The sequence below is a fragment of the Leucoraja erinacea genome, chromosome 13 (genome assembly GCF_028641065.1).
Source record: "Leucoraja erinacea ecotype New England chromosome 13, Leri_hhj_1, whole genome shotgun sequence".
In the NCBI taxonomy this organism is placed as follows: domain Eukaryota; kingdom Metazoa; phylum Chordata; class Chondrichthyes; order Rajiformes; family Rajidae; genus Leucoraja; species Leucoraja erinaceus.
The window spans coordinates 3,225,153-3,249,839 of NC_073389.1; the positions used below are offsets into that span (position 1 = coordinate 3,225,153).

Sequence of the window (24,687 nt, forward strand, 5' to 3'; positions counted from 1 at the left end):
GGCAGCAGAGAGTGACTGACTGGTTGCAACATAGTGCTTGCTCTTCAGTTATTATACCTGTGTCAAGGATCTAGGTTGGGGAACCAAATGCCCTGTTCTGATGTTTTCCAATGACTAGACTGGATGAGATTGTGAATTGTGAGGGGAATGCAAAGAGGCTCCAAGACATCGTTAACAGATGAGTGACTGGCTAAAAGCATTCTAGATGCAATCACACGCAGATATGTAATATGTGTTATTTATTGTTGCTTGTGAAATGTTGTTGCACTGAAAGCAGTCTTGCAGGTGTAGAAAGCAATTATGAAGGCAAATAGAACGTTACTTTATAGCGAGGAGATTCGAGTACAGGACCGGGAATGTCTTGGTAGAATTATACAGGGCTTGGTGAGACTACGCTTGAAAAATTGTATTGTTTTGATACTTTTACAGAGAGAGAGAGGATATACCTGCAATACCAAGATATACCAAGATGGTGGTACTGATTTATGACGAGAAAATAAGATATCTAGGTTGTATTAATTAGGGCTTAGACATATGGGAGAAAATGTAATTTAATAATAAAGTCTGGCAGGGCTTGACATACTGGATGTGGGGACTCTGGGCTGCTCCATTAGACTTCATGATAATTCCACAGTCATCCCAGGAGCAGCAAATAACCAGAGCAAACGGCTACAATAGGGAGACATGGTCTTTGATCCGATACATCCTTAAAAGTGGCAGATCTAATTCAATCTGCTCAATTTTAAGCCAAAAACTTTAATGAAGACAAAAATGATTTAATGTGCTTGATTGCAACAAATATAATGTATTTATTGTATATGGAAGTATTTTCTATCATCACACAACACACAGTTTGTTTTTCTAAATAGTCTTTGCTCACTTTTAGATCTTAAAACTGTTATGTGGGTGCTCCTTACATAGTCTCATAATTGTTTGCCATCAATTTGGTCCAAATGTCCAAACATTATGTTGGTGAGAGTAAGTAGTAGCATTGCACAGTACCAGAAAGAGATGAACATGATTAGGAAGGAACTGCAGATGCCGGTTTATACTGAAAATAGACAAACAGTACTGGAGTAACTCAGCGGGTCAAGCAGCATCTCTGGAGAATAGGTGAAGTTTCGAGTCGGAACCCTTCTTCAGACCCTGAAACATCACCTACTCCTTTTCTCTAGTGATGCTCCCTGACCCGCTGAGTTACTCCAACATTTTGTGTCTATCTTCAGTTAAAAATGATTGTTGGTTTGTGCCATTGAAATGTGTATGTCACTTACTAGCCTTGTCCAGCAGCCAAAGCAAGGCTCAGAGAGTGCCAGAGCCTGCCCCAATCACAACACTTTCCTTTTCACTCAGATGGCCCTGCAACGCTGCCAGGACAACGAGCTTTCATGGTTAGATTAAGAACCCTGCACTTAGAAACTGGAACTCAAATGGTGCCAAAAACTGGTTACTCTGTATACTATCTCAGTGTTGTACTGCTGTACACTTGTACTATATCTGAGATATTTATCTAAAATGCATCTAAATGCTTATGTATAGGTGTACTTGTACTGAACTGTAGCAAAATATAATTTCACTGTGACAAATAAATTGCCATTGTACCATTGGCATTATTGTAAATTATGGCTATATAATTTTACAAGTGGATGTGAAACTAGGGAATTGTATCTGGGATGGTCTCCTTCCTTTTCATGAACTGCACGTTGAATTTTCATGTGTTCCAGCCTCTTCCTGAAGTTCAGTCACATATTTGACAAGTTCCATTTGTATATATCTGCCATCATTTCTAAGAATATGCTTTAGAAATGATCAAAACTTGCTTGAGATGTTAAAGCCAAGAATCCTTTGCAACTGGAGCTTATTTGTGACTACTGATTAAATTTATTTGGCTTTCTAAGCTGCTCCAGGACTGACATTGGCTTCCTGGAAGTTGTATGCAGGACTTGTATGATTAAAAATTGGCATGAATCATTGACGATAGATGGTAAAGTGGTCATCATCGTCCATTCATTTGATTTTGTGGTGGGTTGTGGCATTATGGTCTGTAGATGAGAGGAGTGTTGTTGGCCAGTGAGGTGACTAGGGTGTACCTGGTTATTTTATCTTCCATACCTAGTTAGGTTTTGCAGAAATATAGTTAGTTAATGGGTGCAAGCACAGGTTGAAGTAAAAATTCCGGCTCTAATTTACCATAAGGAGATAGAATTTCCTTCGGCCCTGTCTCAAAATAAATAATGATTATTGATCATTTTGTTGCAGATCTATTTAGTAAATATGCTTAAAAGGACTGGCCATGAAATTCTGGCACATCCAGGCTGGGATAAGCCAGAGTTCAGGGTGTTCTTATGCAGGAATTCTAAGGGTTCTAATAATGCTGCCCAGGCATCTCTTCCGTTTGCAGAACAACTGGGATGGCATGTGGAGATTTATCAGTGATTTGGGGAGGAGGGTGGGGTGGGTTGGTTTATTTGTTTGTTTTACAGAAACCATACTTGTGGAAATGGGAGAAGCCAGTGCTCATTCTTCTAATTTAGACACAAGGGACTGCAGATGCTGCTTTCCAAAAAAAGACACAATGTATTATTCCAGCACTTTGTGTCACATTCCTCTAACATGGATTTGGGTGAAGCATTCCAATAAGCGAGTTCGGTATTCCGTCTGCGTATGCCCAGGTCATAGGTCACAAGCGAAAAACACTGTCAGCAGCTGTGCCGTGGCATGTACATAGACCTGCACCTCATCTGCAGGCAGGATCGATCCCGGGTCTCCGGCGCTGCAATATCTGCCGAACTGCCACTGGACCATCCCCGTCTCCCTCCCGAGTGCCCCCCTCCGTCCGGGGGCGGCCAGAGACGTCGGGAGCCAGGCGGGAGCAGCGCCCCCAGGCCCATAGCCAGCGAGGAGAAGCAGTGCTAAATCCAGCTCAACTCTGCCTATTAACCAACCAGCCCTACCTGTACTTACGGGAACGACAGCCCAGGCTAACCCGGCGAGACAGGCAGAGTTGAGCTGGATTTAGCGCTGCTTCTCCGCACTGGCTTTGGGCCTGGGGGCGCCGCTCCCATCTGATTCCCGATGTCTCTGGCCGCCCCCGTTTTTATCACTTGTGACCATTGACAAATTCCATGATTCCTTGCGTTTTTCGGAATACCGAACTCGCTTATTCTTCTTGGCGGCAGATTCGCGTAATCTGAGTGTTTTACCCTTGTAATTGTCTAACAGGCGATGTTTAAGGACAGCGTTGTAGGTTTACGCGAGTCTGGTTGCAATTTGCCGTGACTCCCGAAAGACACATTTTGGAGTGGTAGGTTTACCTGGGCCACATTTGGAGTCGACCTGCCCTCAACTCTATGGAAATTACAGACATAATCATACTATACATTTTCACCATTTAATAATGTTAAAATACTTAGCACATTAAGAATGGAAAAGTGGAAATGAATGTGCAGCATTTCAATCTTTTCTCTAAACAAAGAGCATTGAACGTTGTTTTGTAGATTCTACCTAATCCTTTTGATCTGATGCACAAAGGTTCTGATATTAAGATAATACATAGTTGTTGTAGTGTAGAACTCAACGTTACCTATATGTTATGTTTTGAAACATGACCATTCCAGTTTTTAAATCAGTAAAATCAGCCAATAATTCAATTGTGAGTATGGAACCAAACTTTTTTTTAACCCTTTATATATCCGAATTGCTGTGGAGAAATTTTAGATCAATCATTTGTTCCCCGTTAGAATTGAAATGTAAAGGCAACATATAAAGTTCAAGCTCCGATAATGGAATCTTGCCTTTGCTGAGTATAAAGAAAATTCATTATTATGCACAAACTCATCAATAATGCTTTTCAATTTGCTATCCTTTAACAATATATCCTTATTGGTAACTATATTAAAATTATATTCATTTTGATCTAATGCAATGGCATGGTATTTGTGCATTTCTGTCCCCAGGTTTGAATGAACTCTTGGACAGTCCTGGCTCACTGGAGGTTGAACGCTGCAAATCACCCACTTCAGGTAGAGGTAATCTGTTTCTACCCACTTTTGCCTGTGGTAATTGATGTCCTATCTGTTGTTTCATTATATCTATGCTAAATATTGAGCATGGTCCCTGTATCTCGAATAGTAATGAACTGCAATTTGATGACTTATAGCAAGGACAATAACAGAGTCTTGATCAGATGAACATGAATTCACTTGCTCAAATCCATTTTAAATTGATAAGAAAATGTTAGTGGTCAGAAACACCCATGGACTACTTTCTGAATCTGTCGTAGCTACAATCATGCTGCACAATGGTTTGTATAGAAAATATAACGTAAGGAATTTTATAGTAAAATAACACAGTTAAATGAAATGTTATTGATGTTGGTCTTCCTTGGGCATGTGCTTCAATTTTACTCTCTGTAGAGGCTGTCAAAGGGGAAAATTTGTAACATTTCAAAGAAAAATAACTTGACATTTTCACACAACTTGCACTGTACTTCGCACAGGATAATTTTTTTTCTGCAAACAGGAATACGATTTCTTCAGAGTACACCGCAGGCATCAGTGGATTAGTTACCCATTATAAATGGTTCTCATAGTGAAAGAAAAATTCTCTAGGATGTATACATAGTATACATCTTATCTGCCAGAATCCCTTTTCTTCCCCCCTCCAATGCTTCACATGCAGGAATAAATTATATACCCATTTTGCTAAATTGAATACTTAGTCTAATTGTTTCAAAAACATGGATGCAGTACAGAAGAATCTGACCAGTTGTTAAGTTCACTTGAAAATTTCACCGGTACCTTTATCCACAGTTCTGCTCGCCATGCCCATTACCAAACTCCAACTATCTTTATCAATTATACTCAACCATAAAAATGATATACTTTGTCACCAATCAGGCAGGCTCAGAGGCAACTGGCATCATTGTAAGCTTTGCAGCCACAACTCCCAACTCCTCAAGGGCATTCAACGGCAGTGACAATTCAGAATGATACTGTCACGTAGACCACTCTGAACAGTTCTGCTCTGAGACCCTCGGGCCTCAATCTGACTCCAGAGGAAGACAGCCACTTGTCGCAGTTGTTGAGTTTTCTTTGATTAAGCTCCATCCTAACAATGCTGGTCATGGCTAATAGTTCTTCCAACGTTTCTAATTGAACTTTTTACTCATGCATGACTAGTATGAAGTGGTCACGTTTTCATAGGCACTGTGGTTAAATGAATGATTAAGTATTTTGCTTGTGGTGTAAGGTGAGGGCATTGTGCAAGTCTTGGTTTTACATTTGAAATTAATGATAGAGCTTTGGTTTCAAATGTAAAAGCAAACTTGTAATGCTCCAGAAACCGTCATGTGCGTCAAGGGTGGAAAGATATTTATGAAAGGAAAGTATGAACCTTTTAGTGAAATAGAGCACAAGCAGGAAGACTGAGCTGAGGATCCAGTAGCGAATGGCCAGTTGCCATTTGATTTTTTTATTTTGATCAGACCAATAGGGGAATGGGTGGTGAAAGTGCCCTGCTGTGAGGTTTCTGCAGCAACATGTAATCAAGGGATGATATACATTGATCCTTCAATGATCTATAATGGGTTTGATTCTAACAAAATACTAGACAGCTCATAACAATCTGGTGCAGCAGACAATTGGATGATGGCTATGGAATAGCTTTTTTAATAGCCAAAACAGCAAGCATCTGACACTGATGCCATCAAATGTGATTAAGAATACAATTCGCAGCACTCTTATGAAGAGTAAGTAGATTTCTTGCTCACAGCCCCTGTTGGTTACACCTACTTACAGACATGATAGCGTACCATGACAGTAACGTTAGCCTAACTTCAGTGGTTGGTAACATTTTAGAGTCCATTATAAAAGACGAGATACACAAAAATGCTGGAGAAACTCAGCGGGTCCAGCAGCATCTATGGAGCGAAGGAAATAGGCAACGTTTCGGGCCGAAACCCTTCTTCAGACTGATAGGGGGTGGCGGGAAGAAGGAAGGAAAAAGGAGGAGGAGGAGCCCGAGGGCTGACGGATGAGAGGAGACAGCCCGAGGGCTGAGGAAAGGGAGGAGACAGCAAGGGCTAACAAAATTGGGAGAATTCAATTTTCATGCCCGCAGGATGCAGGCTCCCCAAGCGGAATATGAGGTGCTGTTCCTCCAATTTCCAGTGTTGCTCACTCTGGCCATGGAGGAGACCCAGGACAGAGAGGTCGGACGGGGAATGGGAGGGGGAGTTGAAGTGCTGAGCCATCGCAAGGTTAGGTAGGTTCTTATGGACCGAGCGGAGGTGTTCGGCGAAACGATCGCCCAGTCTCCGCTTAGTCTCACCGATGTAGATCAGCTGACATCTAGAGCAGCGGATGCAATAGATGAGGTTGGAGGAGATCCAGGTGAACCTCTGTCGCACCGGGAACAACTGCTTGGGTCCTTGAATAGAGTTGAGGGGGGAGGTAAAGGGACAGGTGTTGCATCTCTTGCGGTTGCAACGGAAAGTGCCCGGGGAGGGGGTGGTATGGGAGGGAAGGGAAGAATTGACAAGGGAGTTACGGAGGGAGCGGTCTTTGCTGAAGGCAGACATGGGGGCAGATGGGAAGATGTGGCGAGTGGTGGGGTCACGTTGGAGGTGGCGAAACTGACGGAGGATTACTTGTTGTATGTGACGGCTGGTGGGGTGAAAGGTGAGGACTAGGGGGACTCTGCCCTTGTTGCGAGTGCGGGGATGGGGAGAGAGAGTAGTGTTGCGGGGTATGGAAGAGACCCTGGTGCGAGCCTCATCTATGGTGGAGGAGGGGAACCCCCGTTCCCTGAAGAATGAGGACGTTTCAGATGCCCTGGTGTGGAACGCCTCATCCTGGGAGCAGATGCGGCGTAGACGGAGGAATTGGGATGGAGTCCTTACAGGAAGCAGGGTGGGAAGAAGTGTAAACCAGATAGCCATGGGAGTCAGTGGGTTTATAGTGGATGTCGGTCAGAAGTCTATCCCCTGCGATGGAGATAGTGAGGTCAAGGAATGGTAGGGAAGTGTCGGAAATAGTCCAGGTGTATTTGAGTGCCGGATGGAAGTTGGTGGTGAAGTGGATGAAGTCAGTCAGTTGTGTGTGGGTGCAGGAGGTGGCACCAAAGCAGTCGTCGATGGAACGGAGGTAGAGGTCGGGGATGGGGCCCTGGTTCCTGAGTACTTGAAGCACACAATAAAATATGCCAAAAATCAACATGATTTTGTCAAAGGGAGATCTTGCCTGACAAACCTGTTGGTATTCTTTGAGGAAGCAAATAGCAGGATGGACAAAGGAGAGTCAGTGGAAATAGACACAACATGCTGAAGTAACTCAGCAGGACAGGCAGAATCTTTGGATAGAAGGATCGAGACCCTTCTTCATACTAAAATCAGGGGAGAAGGAGATACATAGATAAGGTGATGGAAGGTGGGAAAAGGGGATTGAGCAGAACAAAACGATCGGCAAGCCTGCGCTTGGTCTCACTGATATACCTGGAACAGCAGATATAGATGAGGTTGGAGGAGGTGCAAGTGAATATCTGCCTCACCAGAAAAAACTGTTGGGGTCCTTGGACGGAATCGAGGGAGCAGGTGTAGGGACACATGTTGCATCTCCTCCAGTTGCAGGGGAAAGGTATCTGCGGAGGGGGTAGTTTGGGTGGAAAGGGATGAGTTAACCAGGGAGTTGCGGAGGGAATGGTCTGCGGAAAGCGGAGGAGATGGGAAGATGTGGCTAGTCGTGGGATCCCGTTGGAGGTGGCAAAAATATCGGAGGATTATGTGTTGTATGCGATGGCTGATTCAGATTCAAACTTTATTGTCATTGTGCAGTGTATAAGTACAGAGTTAGCATCTCACCCAGAAGTGCGAACACAGAATAATGGAACTAAAATATATATATGTATATACAGTAGCAGTAGTGCAATTTCCGGGGAGGGAGATCAGTCACTGGCGGAAGTAGTGTCCGGGAGGGGGGGAGGTTGACTGGCAATCACAAAGGCGTAGAGTTAAGTAGGGTAACAACCGCAGGGAAGGAGGTGTTCCTGAACCTGCTGGTCCGGGAACGGAGGGACCTGTAGCACCTCCCAAATGGGAGGAGGGTAAACAATCTGTGGTTGGGGTGAGAGCAGTCCTTGACGATGCTGCGCGCCCATCGCAGACCTCACCCGCTTTGGACAGACTCAATGGAGGGGAGTGAGGAACCGGTGATGCGTTGGGCAATTTTCACCACCCTCTGCAGTGCTTTCTGGTCGGAGACAGAGCAGTTGCCATACCATACTGTGATACAGTTAGTAAGGATGCTCAGTTAGTAAAGAAGTTCACCAGAATCTGAGGAGACAGATGGACCTTCTTTAGTCTGCTCAGGAAGAAGAGAAGCTGGTGAGCCTTCTTAATCAGTGTTGAGGTATTGTGGGTCCAAGAGAGGTCATCAGAGATGTTGCCCCCCCCTAGAAACCTGAAGGGGTGGAAGGTGAGGACTGGGGGGGTCTCTGTTCCTGTTGCGACTGGGGGGAGGTGGAGCAAGAGCAGAGGAGACCCTAGTGAGGGCCTCATCTATGATGGAAGAAGCGAACCCCTGTTCCCTAAAGAATGAGGATATCTCCAATATCCTGGTATGGAACATCTCATCTTGGGCGCAGATAAGGCACAGACGGAGGAATTGGGAGTAGGGGATAGTCTTTACAGGAAGCAGGGTGGGAAGAAGTGTAGTCTAGATAGCTGTGGGAGTCAGTGGGTTTATAATGGATGTCAGTTGACAATCTATCTCTTGTGATGGAGACGATGAGATCAAGAAAGGGTAGGGAGATGTTGAAGATGGTCCAAGTGAATTTGAGAGCTGGATGTAAATTAGTAGTAAAGTTAATGAAGTCAGTGAGTTCTGCATGGGTGCAGGAGGTAGCACTGATGCAGTCGTCAATGTAGCAGAGGTAGAGTTCGGGGATAGGGCCAGTGTGCACCTGAAACAGGAATTGTTTGACGTACCGTACAAAGAGGCAGGCATAGTGGGGCCCATACGGGAGTCAGTGGAATGTGGTTTACCTGGATTTTCAGAAGGCCTTTAATAAGGTGCCGCCGTGTGCTAACAAAGATGAGAGCCCATGGTATCAGAGGGATACTAGCATGGATAGCAGGTTGGCTGGATGGCAGAGGGCAGAGAGTGACAATAAAGGGGGCTTTTTCTGGTTGGCTGCCAGTGACCAGTGGAGTTCCACAGGGATCGGTGCTGAGGCCGCTACTCTTCACGGTGTTTATAAATGATTTGGATGAGAAGGCTTTGTGGCCACATTTGCATATGCTACAAAGATGGGTGGAGGTGTAGGTAGTATAGAGAAAGGGACTCCGTATAAGGGCTTGGACAGGTTGGGATAGTGGGCTGAGAGGCGACAGATAAAAAGCAGCATAGCAAAGTGTGGAGTCATGCATTTTGGTAGTAAGAATAAAGGCATTGACTATTTTCTAAATTGTGAATGAATTCAGATATTGGAGGTGGGAGTGCTGGTGCAGGATTCCCAAAAGTTAATTTGCAAGTTAAATTGGTAATAAGGAATGCGAATGCAATGCTATCATTCATTTCAAGAGGACTACAATACAATGACAGAGATGTGATGTTGAGTATTTATAAGGCACTGGTCAGACAGCATTTGGAATATTGTGAGTGGTTTTGAGACCCATATCTGAGGAAGGAAGTTCTGGCATTGGAGAGGGTCCAGAGGAGGTTTACAAGAATGATCACAGGAATGGTTGGGTTAACTTATGATGACCATTTGACAGCACTGGGCCTGTACTCGCTGGAGTTTAGAAGGATGAGGGGGAGCCTCTTTGAAACTAGCCGACTATTGAAAGGCCTGGATAGTGAATGTGGAGTGGATGTTTTCACTAGTGGGAGAGTCTAGGACCAAAGTCCTCAGAATAAAAGGGCATACCTTTAGAAAGGAGATGAGGAGGAATTTCTTTAGTCAGAGGGTGGTGAATCTTTGACACTGGACGGCTGTGAATTCAATTCAATTCAATTCAATTCAATTGAATCTTTGACACTGGACGGCTGTGAAGGCCAGGTCAATGCATATTTCTAAGGTGGAGATTGACAGATTCTTGATTAGTAAGGGTATCAGGGGTTATGGGGCAACGGCAGGCGAATGGGGTTGGGACGGAAAGATAGGTCAGCCATGATTGAATAGTATACTTGATGGGCTGAATGGCCTTATTCTTCTCCTAGAAATTATGGATTTACGAACTATCTGAAGAATAATTGCTTCTGTTGAGAAGACTTGAAACAACCAAGATTTGATTGGAATAAAGTGTTGTGTTGGAGAGGCCAGTGTCAACAAGCAGTAATTACTGCTTATCTCGTGTGGTGCAATATTTGCACGATTGGTCTGGTGTCATCCTCACTGTGGTTAGTAGACCTTAGTACCTCGAGCTCCCATATCTGTAGTGTAGTTCAAGTTGCAAAACATTGCTTACATCGTCAACAGCACTCTGAAAGGAGACAAATGTTGAGAGGCACAGGCAAAGTCTTTGAGTTTTGTGTTTGATGATGTGATCACATCAGTTAGCAAATTTCAATCACAGCACATTCAGCGAGGCGGAGTCCATTAAAATCGTGATTCTCATTGAAGTGAAGGTGAAAAAACGCTCCTCAAACTACAAGACGGATATCAGGAATAATAAAAAAACTGCAGATGCTGGTTTATACCAAAGATAAACACAAAATGCTGGGGTAACTCAACGAGTCAGGCAGTATCTCTAGAGTAAATGGATAGGTGACTTTTCAGGTTTGAAGAAGGTACCCAGCCTGTAACGTCACCTGTCTATTTTCTCCAGAGATGCTGATTGACCCGCTAGGTTTCTCCAGCACTTTGTGTCTATCAAAGATGGATATCAGTATTGGCTCACTATTGTCACATGTACTGTGATACAGATCAAAATATTGTTTTGAGTGTGTTATTTGTTAAATCGTACCAACCATGAGTATAATCAAGCTGCAAAGGGAAAAAACACCAGAATATAGTGCCGAACATGGTGTTACATCGACAGGGAAAGTGCAGATTTGTTTTAAAGTGCAATGTCAGATTAGGTGATTGGGACTGCACCAGTAAACATAGCTCGTATACATTCCTCATATGTTGCAAAACATACTTGGCTAATAAAGTATGATTATGATTAGCTTATGAGACTGATAATAATGGGGAAGAAGCTGTTTCTGAATGTGCTGGTACAAACTTTCAAACTTTTATATCTTCTGTCCAATGTGAGAGGGAATGACTAGGACATGGGTGGTCTTGATTCTTTTGGCTGCTTTCCCGAGGTTTTGACGGGGAGGCTGGTTAGCGGACTCTTACTGAGGGCCCTTATCTCCCTCTTATTGCTCTTCTCTCTCCTGGTAGTTGGTTCTGCTTTTGTAAGTTGCTGTATTTGGGATCTTTCTGTACAAAAACTGCTACATCTCTTCATGTAACAAGAAATGTATTTTAGTGTTACTCACTGTGAAGTTCTACAGAGGCTTTATGAGATATATAATGAAGTGATGTATAAATGAAAGCCTTTGCAATCATTTTGCCACAACTGCACAGCCAAATCTGGGAATGATTCTGTTTGAAAGAAGCTATAAAATCTTCCAGGATCAATTTTCATTGCCTTGGTGTTAAGCCTTGCTTGGAAAGGAGATTCGTAGAGAGAATAAATACAAGTTTTAGAATCTTTTTTTATCTCCTACTTAACTTTGAGGAGCACAGACCTTTGGAGTTGGAAAGCTATTTTCAAGTTGGAGCAGGAGAGCAATGCACAGAATTATTGTTGGCATTTCCATTACATGCAGATGTGGCCAACATTACTGTTTCATCTTTCACCCAACAATATATCTTCCAATCCTTCCTTTGCTGTTTGTCAGACTTTACTATGTGTTAACAACAGTTATTTTTTTCCTACATACACCAATAACTGCACTTAAATTACAAATTCATTGACTCATTGCAATGATATATAAATGATAGTTATTTATTTATTATTTGGGCATGCAAGATTGTCAAAAAGATACCTGTAGTACATTTGTAAACATATGTGGAGTTTAAAGCTTGTTATTTTGTCACAAGTAGAGAATTAGAAGTCTATATTATATTATATAGATATAGATATAGAATGTAACTATATTATAGAAAATCTTAAATTCTCTAGTTGAGATACCCCAATAGTTATATCATTCTTAACGAATTGGCCTGGGGTGGGTATGGAATTTCCAAAGTAACAACTCTAGTGGAAAGGAGACCTTGGAGAACTAGACTGAGAGGGTAGCTGGCGAGAGGTAAGGGAATAACAATAACGGGGAACCATACGCATTTGACCTAGTTGACCATGTTTCCATGAATTGGAAATATATCAGCTTGGCAAGGAATAGGAGAAATAGAGGTTCACACCAAGTACTGTATGAGCGAAAGAAAAATCGGGAACATACTGGGAGCAATGGAATGGTTGATAGGTGAATTGTGAGAGGAAGACAGAGGAAAGCTAATACACAAATAGGATAAGATGTGAGATAACAATAAAGCAATAAGGAGTCTGTGAAGAGTCACCAATGTTCACGGTAGTTATTTCCATACATACTGGAAACTGTGGTATGTAATGTTAAGCAACACCATCCTGAAATATGTTACACATTTCTTCCTACTTTAAGAGTGCTTTTTATTTATTTTTTATCAGTAAAGCTTTGTGCCAGTAATAAATGTCAATCATGCAGCATTTACATGTTCATTCATTTTGCTTCAAGAATAGCATACATGGCTTTCAAAAAGCTGATATAAACCACTGAGCAATCCCACTCGTTTGTGGGTTGCACTAATCAGAGGCGTGATGATGGTGAACAGGTGAAAAAGCCAGAAGAGTAAAAGCATGGGCAGAAATGTGGCGATAAAATAAAACGTGTTCCTGGTTGTATGAAAGGTGATGAAAATTCTATCAAAGAAGCAATGAAGGTAAAATGTGAACTGTCCTGTCGTTATTATTACCGATTTTGTTTAGTTGCACATTTCAGGGATGAAAGGTCGATGCATGTTTTTACCACAAACTACGAAAAACATTCAAAAAAATCACGTTTGAACTGGACGAAAATGAAAAGTTGTGAAGTTCAAACCACATGCATCAGATTACGACAACTCTATTGCTCATGTAACAACTGTATTGTAAATTTTATTGACCACATGCTTTTGGTGTTGAAGATAAAATTTCCATTTTATAGTGAGGAAGAAAGCTCGTAAAACAATGTGAAGTTATTAGTGATTTGTGAGGGATGCAGACAAGTAACACATGGAACTTATTTCGCAGAATTGTGTAGGTGAGCGAGCACACAAGGACAAGGAATACAAAGGTGCTGCCAAATGCAATGGAGCTTACAAATTAGATATCCACAGACCCCTAAATAGTGCAAGTTAGACAGATGAAGTCAATTAAAATATTCTCCATTATTGGGCAAAATTAGACTATATGAACAGCAAAGTCATGGAATATTTGTCAGACTAGAGTAAAGCATGCAGTTTTAGTCAACACCTAATGGACAAGATCTAATAACATCAGAGAGTGCTCAGGTTATTTACAAGGATATCGCCATGAATGGTGAAGTTAAATTACAACAAACGACTGACTAGGCTTGTTTTTCAGAAGCCTGGTGATAAATAGGTATTTGTTTCCTTTAGCAGAGTGTTTAGTAGTAAATGAACATAGAAATAAGCTAGAAGGATTTGAGAGGATTTGAAGGAAAATATTTTTACCTAAAGAGTTATGAGAGTGATTCAAAAGCACTTCAGACAGACACTTCCACTGTATTTTAGTTTAGTTTAGAAATTAGTTTGACCTGCAATCATGTTCGGTACAGACATGCTGTAGTGTTCTATGTTCTGTAAATGTATTTAAATGCCACGGCCTCCAGTAGCTTCGTTCTTTTATCTATTTTCAGGATGTTACTTTAGCCGGACCAATGCAGTTGCATAGCACTTCCCAGTGCATCTTGCACTCATTGCTCATTGACCCAACACTTCCCCTAGACTCCCATGTGTCTGGCTGCTGCAATCCTGCTCAGGCCTTTCACCAGCCACGCCACACGCCAACCCTCTCTCATCTTCCAGTGGCTTCTGCAGTCTTTATCAAGAATTTGACTTTCTTTAAAACACTCACAGCTTTCAATTTACATTAAGAAACGTACGTTGCTGAAAAACAAAATTGTTTTTTTGGTGAGGCAGTGGTGGTCTCTCGGCAGTGGATGGTAAAATATTAATGTGCAGTGGAGGTAGAGTTCTCGAGAAGACAGTTTTGAATGAATTGAGAACTTATTGGTGATATTATACAGATGGGGTCAGAATGTGGACAACTCAGTTTTGGTTGATGTAAAGATTATGCGGGTAAATAAGGTAGGATGGCAAAGCAGTAATCAAATATGCAGGTGCCAAAGGCACTAATGCTCGATAGGTAGATTAATTGATACTTTATTGTCACATGAACTTGGTACAGTAAAATTCCTTGTTTTGCGTACAAGGCACAAGTATTCAGAGTATAGGGCGCAGGAGCAAAGGTTTCAGCAGCAGATTAGCTAATACAACAGGAGAACATCAAGAAGAGTAAGGGAAGATAGGTTTCATCAGTTCAATAAATTGTCAAGATGGGAAATAATCTGCATTACCTTGAGCTGATTCCAATATCAGAAAAGCATTTTGACCACACTGAAGCCAAACAGAATGCCTAAAAGTTGAGATGAATATTATCAGTATACAATATAAGCTAATTTCATGACCTTGGATTACTTCACCAAGGAAGAAGTGTTTACAAATGTTCTGAGAAAAGCCAATCTGCATACTTTGTTGTAGTCCGAGATCCACGTATAATATCTTTGCCTATCACGAGAACCTTGAACAGGAACCTTGAACATCTATCATATGAATGTCAGCGGCTTTCAGCGAATTATCTTTTATTGAGTTCTCTCCCCTTCACAAAGTGCACAGACATCTGAAGAGAAAGTTAGTTGAACCAATATTTAGTTTAATCTGTATCTTTGCAATAAATGGTAACATCATCTAATCATATTTGTATAATGATCAAGGATTTCATATTAATACAAAGCTCATGCTGAAAAATTAATTTTCAATGCTAGTGCAATTTGTTCACAAAATTCCCCATTACGCAACGTGTGGAGATGGTAAGTGTCTGTACTGGTTTAAAATGTTATAATTTAAGATGCAATTTTGTTATTTTATCTGTGTTCATTCAGAAGATTAATATATATCATATACAAGCAATGGCCTTTAGTATGTGCTCCACGATGTGCAGTAATTCTGTTCAGATTCAGTTTTTTTTATCACTGTAGTACTGTGTTGTCTTTTCCCTCCATTCCACGTGTGCAGACATCAACTCCATTATGATGCAGTAACTGGAACATTTTGCTCTCTGTGAAGTGTCTTTATTGGGAAACAATGGTACTCTGCTAATAATGCCAAACAAGATGAGGAGCACATAGTATTCAGTCTCGCATGCTGGCATTTCCAATGATTCCTGAAAGAAAAAATAACCTGAATATTTCCAATCTGAATGTTTTCACACTTGAAAAATCCGGTTTGTCCTCTTCTGCAACACATATGTTGAACATGCCAAATCTCACCTTGTCCTGTGCTTTTCTTTTGTTCCAACTTTGCAAACGCACCACACTTTTTTTTTTAAGCACGCGATCTTCAAAATTTTGTTTTCTAGTATTAATTATTGCTTTTTGTTTTTTCTTTCTGTTGTTTCAGTAAAAGGACCAAGAAAGTTAAGTCTGCCGACAGATCTTAAGACTGATCTCGGTACGGTAGGCGAAAGCTGACAGTTTATTTTTTCAGATGTTGGGGATGAGCAAACCAAAATATGCTTGTGTGGGACTTTTAACGACATTCTTTTTAGAGAAATAAACATGTATATTTTTAAATATAGACAGAATATGTCCTCTTGGAACTCCACACCAAACTTATTTTAGATCAGATGATTGCTCATCTCAAACTGTTTTTCTTTTGTTCCCACTTTATTTTTATATCTTCTTGGTTTTTATGTTATATTTTTGGTTAATTTAAATATGCTTCTTTTAATAAAATATGAGTAGCTTATTTTGCCTTCCTAGTCCAGAATTTACAGCTGGTAAACGTTTAAAATCTGTAAAAAAAATAATGAATTCCCTTCGTTAAAATTTGTTCTGAAGTGCAAAACATTTTTTTTACTGAACATTCACATAGGGAGGAAAATAGAATATTTCCACTGGTGAAATAAAAACATATTCTCCTGCAAGCAAATAAGATATTGCTTAATGGAATTGCCTGCATTGTGGGTGTTGCTCAGTTATTCTTCAGAAATTATCTGTGTGGGTAATTTGTTCAGCTGGATCATAGATAGGTTTTGTAACCATCTGTGTCTGAGCAGCCACTTCAGCTATCTCTATACTTCCAAACAAGAGGTTGTCATAAAAACCGGCCCATCTGCGTTTAATAATATTCACAATTCTGATCCCATTTTATTATAAGCTTCTGATATATATGCCTTGAAATACATTAATTCTAAGGATTAAACAAAATTAGGATTTGGCTCATTAATTTATTATTGAGCAGGTGTAAAGGGAAGACAAATAATTATCTGAAATTACCAATAGAACAGTCCTAGAAATGAGAAATGCAAAGAGGCACATAATGAAAACATCAAGTTCTGGGGAATAACGTGTGATTGTGTTTTTTAACTTGCATTCCTAAACTCATTTCAGTGGCATCACAGTAAGAAATCGCGTAAATGAGATTGTTTCTAGCACTTGGCTAATTGGTAGCAGGTACTGGAAAATGCATCTATTCCTACGACACATGAGCAATTCATTAAATAAATTAAGTACCTTTTTGGTCGGCCTCTACACTGTTCCTCCTATGCATCCTGTTCCTTGTTGAAGGTTGACTAACAAAACTCTGCAATGTTAAGCTGTCTGAAGAAGGGTTTTGACCCAAAACGTTGCCTATTTCCTTCGCTCCATAGATGCTGCCTCACCCACTGAGTTTATCCAGCATTACCAGTGAAATAAAAATAGTACTAAAATGCAAATAGTGATTATCTGAGGTTATTGGTCTCAGTCAAAAAGGCTGCATTGTGTCATGGTGGAAGCTAAAATATTGCTCCTTAAGTTTGTTGGAACAATGATGGAGGTCAAAGTCAGTATGGGTGAGAAGTAGAGAATTCAAATAACAGGTCACTAGAAGATAACTGTTTATTTATGGACCCAATGGAGGAGTTCTGAAGAGTAATCACCAATTTACATAGCGAGTTGATGTCAGAATTCTGCCTTGGACCATAGAATAGTACAGCACAGGAACGGTCACGGTGGCACAGCGGTAGAGTTGCTGCCTTACAGCAAATGCAGCGCCAGAGACTCGGGTTCGATCCCGACTAAGGGCACTGTCTGTACGGAGTTTGTACGTTCTCCCCGTGACCTGCGTGGGTTTACTCCGATATCTTTGTTTTCATCCCACACTGCAAAGACGTGCAGGTTTGTAGGTTAATTGGCTTGGTAAATGTAAAAAAATATCCCTAGTGGGTGTAGGATAGTGTTAATGTGCGGGGATCGCTGGTCGGCATGGACCAGGTGGGCCGATTGGCCTGTTTCCGTGCTGTATCTCTAAACTAAACTAAACAAAACAGGACCTTCAGCCACAATGTCCGTGTTGAACATGCTGCCACGTTGAACTAATCTCATCTGCCTGCATGTGATCCATATCTCTCCATTCCATTGAGAAAAGGGGAAGTACAACGGGATCTGGGAGTCCTTGTACATCAGTCTATGAAATAAGCATGCACGTACAGCAGGCAGTGAAGAAAGTGAATGGCATGTTGGCAAGAGTCGAGTATAGGAGCAAAGAGATCCTTCTGCAGTTGTACAGAGCCCTAGTGAGACCACACCTGGAGTATTGTGTGCAGTTTTGGTCCCCTAATTTGAGGAAGGACATTCTTGCTATTGAGGGAGTTTACAAGGTTAAATACCCGGGATGGCAGGATTGAGAAAATGGAGCGGCAGGGCTTGTACACTCTGGGGTTTAGAAGGATGAGAGGGAATCTTATTGAAACATATAAGATTGTTAAGGGTTTGGACACGCTAGAGGCAGGAAACATGTTACCGATGGGGGAGTTCAGAAACAGGGGCCACAGTTTAAGAATAAGGGGTAAGCCATTTAGAACGGAGACGAGGAAACAATTTTTCTCACAGAGAGCATTGTGAGTCTGGAATTCTCTGCCTCAGAGGGCGGTGGAGGCCGGTTCTCTGGATACTTTCAAGAGAGAGCTAGATAGGGCTCTTATAGATAGCGTAGTCAGGGGATATGGGGAGAAGGCAGGAACGGGGTACTGATTGGGGATGATCAGCCATGATCACATTGAATGGCGGTGCTGGCTCGAAGGGCCGAATGGCTTACCCCTGCACCCATTGTCTATCCCTGTGCCTATCTAAAAGCCTCTTAAATGCTACTATTGGACCTATCGTCACACATTACTTTAGAAACAAAGAAAATAGGTGCAGGAGGAGGCCATTCGGCCCTTCACACCAGCACTGCCATTCATTGTGATCATGGCTGATCGTCCCCTATCAATAACCCGTGCCTGCCTTCTACCCATATCCCTTGACTCCACTAGCCCCTAGAGCTCAATCTAACTCTCTCTTAAATCCATCCAGTAATTTGGCCTCCACTGCCCTCTGTGGCAGGGAATTCCATAAATTCACAACTCTCTGGGTGAAAAAGTTTTTTCTCACCTCAGTCTTAAATGACCTCCCCTTTATTCTAAGATTGTGGCCCCTGGTTCTGGACTCGCCCAACATTGGGAACATTTTCCCTGCATCTAGCTTGTCCAGTCCTTTTATAATTTTATATGTTTCTATAGGGAGGTTTCACGGCAGTCGGGTCATGACCCATGACCCGTACTGTTGCTACACTACTCCAAGTGGATTACACGTGATGTACTGCAGGTAGGCACTTACTAATTGTTTCCAACGTAGCGGGTCTGTTAAAACCCGCTGAAAATGTCAATTTTTGTGCTGCAAATAATTATGGAAATCGGGATAAGCGTGAGAGATATTTAGCCTACTTCAGAATTCCAAAAGTGAGGAGAAATGACGGTAGATAGAAGTGAGAGCTGAATGGACAACAACAGACAGAGTGCTTGGTGAACATTGGCCGTTTGCTCACTGCATTTCATCAACTAAGGCATTATTTGTGTTTTTTCTTGATTTCTTTGGCATCTAAAACGTTTCAGAAGTGATAAATCTGGCTGTAAATTTTTTAAATTGCCCATGGTTCTCAAGTGGCTTTTGACATACAAAATGAAAACGCATCCGAAGAAAAATTTACAGCCAGATTGATCACTTCTGAGACTTTTTAGATACCAAAGGAATCAAGAAAAAACACATATAATGCCTTACTATTGATGAAATACAGTGAGCAAACGCGATATTTCCCAATATTTTCAATTCCGATATCTGCACGGCCAATGTTTACCAAGCACTTTAGCTGCTGTTATCCCTTCAGCTCTTGCTTCTCTTTACCTTCATTTCGCTTCACGTTTGGAATTCTAAAGTTGGGTACATGTCTCTCACACTTACCCCGACTCCCACAATTTTTTTCAGCGTAGAAATTCAACATTTTGGCGGTTTTTAACAGGTAGGAAAGTACGCGTTTCTAGCATTAATAACATATACCGGAAGTGACAGATGTCCTCCAGATGGATTGAGCGGCTCCGTGCGTCAAGCCCTCTGACCCTGTGACCTTACGTGCAATCCCCCTATAAGATCCCCCCTCATCCTTCTAAACTTCAGTGAATACAAGCCTAGTCTTTTCAATCTTTCCTCATATGACAGTCCCGCCATCCCAGGGATCAATCTCTTGAACCTACGCTGCACTGCCTCAATCACAAGGATGTCCTTCCTCAAATTAAGAGACCAAAACTGTACACAATACTCCAGATGTGGTCTCACCAGAGCCCTATACAACTGCAGAAGAACCTCTACTCCTATACTGAAATCCTCTTGTTATGAAGGCCAACATTCCATTAGCTTTCTTCTCTGCCTGCTGTACCTATAAGCCAACTTTCAATGACCGGTGTACATGGACGCCCAGGTCTCGCTGCACATCCCCCTTACCTAACCTAACCCCATTGAGATAATAATCTGTCCCCTTGTTTTTGATGCCAAAGTGGATAACCTCACATTTATCTATATTATACTGCATCTGCCACGCATCTGCCCACTCACTCAATCTGTCCAGGTCACACTGCAACCTCCTAACATCCTCTTCACAGTTCACACTGCCACCCAGCTTTGTGTCATCCGCAAACTTGCTAGTGTTGCTCCTAATTCCCTCTTCCAAATCATTAATATATATGGTAAACAGTTGCGGCCCCAACACTGAGCCTTGCGGCACTCCACTCGCCACTGCCTGCCATTCTGAAAAGGACCAGTTCACTCCTACTCTTTGCTTCCGGTCTGCCAACCAATTTTCTATCCATGTCAACACCCTACCCCCAATACCATGTGCTCTAATTTTAGTCACCAGTCTCCCGTGCGGGACCTTATCAAAGGCTTTCTGAAAGTCTAGATACACTACATCCACTGACACCCCTTCATCCATTTTACTTGTCACATCCTCAAAAAATTCCAGAAGATTAGTCAAGCACGATTTCCCTTTCATAAATCCATGTTGACTTGGACTGATCCTTTTACTGCTATCCAAATGCCCCATTATTACCTCTTTAATAATTGACTCCAGCATCTTTCCCACCATCGAAGTCAGGCTAACTTTGAAGGAGAAGACTTGAATGCACATCTATGCATTTTATAGATCATTTTATCACAGTCGTCACAACACCCAAGTGAGGACATCTTTCATTCCACAACCAAAAGACGGGTAGTAGGTGATGTAACTATATTTCACGATAGATTGTCTGGCGCCATTATGGGAATGTGAAACAAGGTTGTTGGACTTCAGTTTACACTTTTCCTCCTTAAATCCACCTAGCATGAGAATATTTTTTGTATATTTACATCCGTTATCAACAACTAAAAATGAAGAACATTAATATGAGCTCTTGGTATTTTGGAGGAAATAACATTGGAGTGCACATAACATCCACATTAGAATATAAATAGAACAGGAGCTGGAACATTTAGCCCTTCAATAACTATAATCTCTTGAAAATCTGCCAATCATCAAGATCATGGCTGATTTTCTCCTCGTGTTATTTTTCTACACTATTCCTATATTCTTGATTCTTTTAATATCCAGAATCATATCTACCCAATTTCACATAAACTCAAATACTGAAGCTGGAAGGCTCTCCAAAGTAGAATATTCCAGAAGTTGCATAGCCGCTGTGTGAAGAAATTTCTCCACATCTCAATCCTAGATGCCCTACTCATAATTATGTGCCATCATTCTAGACTCAATCCGAAGAAGCCTCCTTCCTGCATTAACCCTTTTGAGTCTGATATGAAGTTTGAATTTTCATTGAGATTAGAGAGCTTAGGCAATGGAGAATTTAGAGAATGCCTCCTCAAACTCTCCTCATGTGGCCATTTCACCAACCGTGAAATTCGTCTGGGACTCCTACCCTAGCAAGTGCGTTTGATTTGGATCAGAAGACCAAAACCTTGCACTACATTCCAGTTTGATCTCACCAACAAAAACAATGCTAGTTTGGAAACAGAAGGCAAGGTTTAAATACTTCATGAATATATTTTTAGATGGGAGGAGAGAGCTGCCAAAATCTCAGAAATAAGAGTTGGTGGAGATATAAGAGAAGGAAAAAATTGAAAAGGCTGGGTATGCTTTAGGGTATTTTAAAGATTGGCTATGTTTAATGTTTATTCAAGGTCACCGTGCAAATGGGAAAACCGCAGGGCTGCTGAGGTGAGTTTGAAGGTTGCTGAAAGGCTAACTTCAATTTCCTATCATCACTCGCCCCAAAAATGTGTCACCCTTGTTCAAATAGCCTTTGAGGACATATCTGGCAATTACAGTTTTCTGACAGCTTAACCTCTGCAGGGTAGCTTTTGTTAAGTAATGTGATAAAAATTGATTAAGCACAAAGAGATGTTTGCATTAATGCAGGAGAGCCAGCAGAGATTTGTTAAAGGCAAACAGTGTTTGACATAACTGATTAAATTCCTTGATAAAATAACATGGTTGATGAAGAGAATGTGGTAGATCTTTCTGGAATTTAACGATATTTCACATAAAAGATTAGTTAGCAAAATTGAATACCAGGGGAGTAGAGCGTCAATGGCCATTCAGAGGCAAATTTGGCTGAGGAACAAAAAACAGAATTGCGGTACAGTTTGGAGGTTGTGGACAGTGATCTGCCTCAGAGAGTAACGATGAATCTGCTTTTTAATGGATGTGAAGAGTAAAATTTCTGGAATTTGCTGAAGTGTAGAAAATTACATACAGGCTGCAAAGAGACGTAGGCTCTCAGAATAGCGAGTGAGGATAAACCTTAATACCATTCAGTGTCAAGTGATACATTTTAACAGAAATATAAGGGGCTTAATGACACCGTTTCAAAAGTTATGCATGAACCAAGGTATTTCCACATATATTTGAAATGTTGAGATAGTGGTTGACACACATACAAGAACCTGGGATTCTCAAATAAAGGTACATGCCTAACCTGATTTTTATATGCAAAGAGTGAATGAAGACAGGTTAAGATGTTGTAAACGGATTTGTCCACTTTTCATTGGAAATACCACCCATTGCAGAATTCGTCAGGACACTTTTGAGTACTATTCATATGTTTGTGTAGAGAAAGATATTGAGTCTGAAGAAGGGTCTCGGCCCGAAACGTCGCCCATTCCTTCTCTTCTGAGATGCTGCCTCACCCGCTGAGTTACTCCAGCATTTTGTGTCTACCTCCGAAAGATATTCCAACGTGGATTACATAGTTTAGTCTGTCATCAATGCATGCTATCTATCTATAAATCCCTTAAATGGTGGGGACACCAGTAGCCATGAGGGACAGTGTTCACCATTTTTTTGTTATCTCCTGCATTCCTGGACATTCGAGTTGCTGAACTAAGCCGTGATGCAACCAGTCATTGTGCTGTCTCCTGTACACCTGTAGAAGTTCAAGAGAGTATTTGTCGACATGCCAACTCTCCTCAATCTTCTAAGGAAGTAGAGATATATGGGCTTTGTTCATGTTTGCATCAATGTGCTGGGTCAAGGATAGATCTTCAGAGATATGCACCCCCAGTAACTTGAAGATAGTCACAAAAAGCTGGAGTAACTCAGCGGGACGGGCAGCATCTCTGTTGTTGACTCTCTCCACCATTGATCTGTTGATGAAGACATGTTTGTAGATCTTCTGCCTTCCTCTTCTAAAGTCCACAATCAGTTCCTCAGTTTTACTGATATCGAGAGCAAAGTTGTGGTTCTGGCATTGTTGAATCACACCTTCGATGTATGTGATATCCACTTCCAGCTTCATCACAATGGACTTGCTTTCAGCAGTGTAGTTTTTGTTTCAACGGGATGTTTTGAGCTTTTTGGTTGCAACACTTGCTCTGTTCACGCGTAGTTTCAGCTGCGAGTACATCATGCAGTTTTTTAGATGGTTTTGTTATTTAAAGGGACACGGATGATCGGGAACCCTTTCGGTATTGCCTAAAGTCACCTTTAGGACATGCCTATCACTGAAGGAATGGATATGGTGATATTTCGCCATATAGACAGGTTCAGACACATGTAGGTACGGGATACTGAGTTGGATGATCAGCCATGATCATATTGAATGGCGGTGCAGGCTCGAAGGGCTGAATGGCCTACTCCTGCACCTAATTTCTATGTTTCTATGTCCACCCAAAGAATAGCCTGCTATTCCTGGTTGGCGTTTTGGAACATTGTAACCTGTCTCTAAAGAAGAATGTCTTCATAGGCTGAGTTTTTCAAAGATAGTCAAGATGGAGCAATGTGATGTTTTCCAGCAAGGCCCTGCTCTTGTGCCAGATTGTTTCCTCTATTGAAGTCCTGGTCATCTGTCAATATCCTTGCCACTGGATCATTCCAAGAGGCCACAGCAGATCTCTGCCATTCCATGCACGTCACTGACAGGTGAACACCCGTATCCGCCTTGTTTTCAGGAAAGAAGAAGGCATTTCAGTTCCACTGTTCATCGGTCATGATCTTATTATGCTGCAATGCTACCTATATTGATTGCTTCATGGAGTTACTTCATCCAGCATAGGAATTAGGCTAAAAATATAGGCCATCAAGCAGAGGGGTTAGTTCATGCTGTTCGTTGGTGACAAAAGGAGAACTGGGAGCGCTTCCAACTCCACTAGTTTATTTCACCACAAACTGGGCTGCCCTTTTTAAAGAAACAAACTATTTTCAAGAATACTGTCTTTACTGTTATTTTTTGTTTGCAAAGTTAAAGCTTCATGAACTTAGAAATGTATTTATCTGTGACCTGGTTGCTAAAACTATAACAACGATGTACAAATATGGTCAAGCTAATAACTTTAAGTTGTGTAAATAATATTTTCTATTACCTAAATTAATGAATTTAATGCACAGAGATTTACAGTTGTCTATCTGTAGCAAGGAAGTGGCACCATGCTCCCCAAACTCCCTGTGACCAGTTGCTGGCAGAACATTACCAACTCT

At 41.5% G+C, this 24,687-nt stretch overlaps 1 protein-coding gene across 4 annotated transcripts in view; it reads left to right on the forward strand.

Moving 5' to 3' along the window:
* The window catches only part of LOC129702538 (syntaxin-binding protein 5-like), a 233,558-nt gene that overhangs the window by 178,134 nt on the left and 30,737 nt on the right, over positions 1–24,687 (forward strand). For 2 of the 4 annotated variants that reach the window (XM_055644284.1, XM_055644287.1), the window contains 2 exons: positions 3,957–4,028; positions 15,769–15,819. In XM_055644284.1, coding sequence (XP_055500259.1) covers positions 3,957–4,028; positions 15,769–15,819 — 123 coding nt within the window. The remainder of the gene's footprint in view (positions 1–3,956; positions 4,029–15,768; positions 15,820–24,687) is intronic. The other 2 variants (XM_055644285.1, XM_055644286.1) reach the window with 2 other exon arrangements.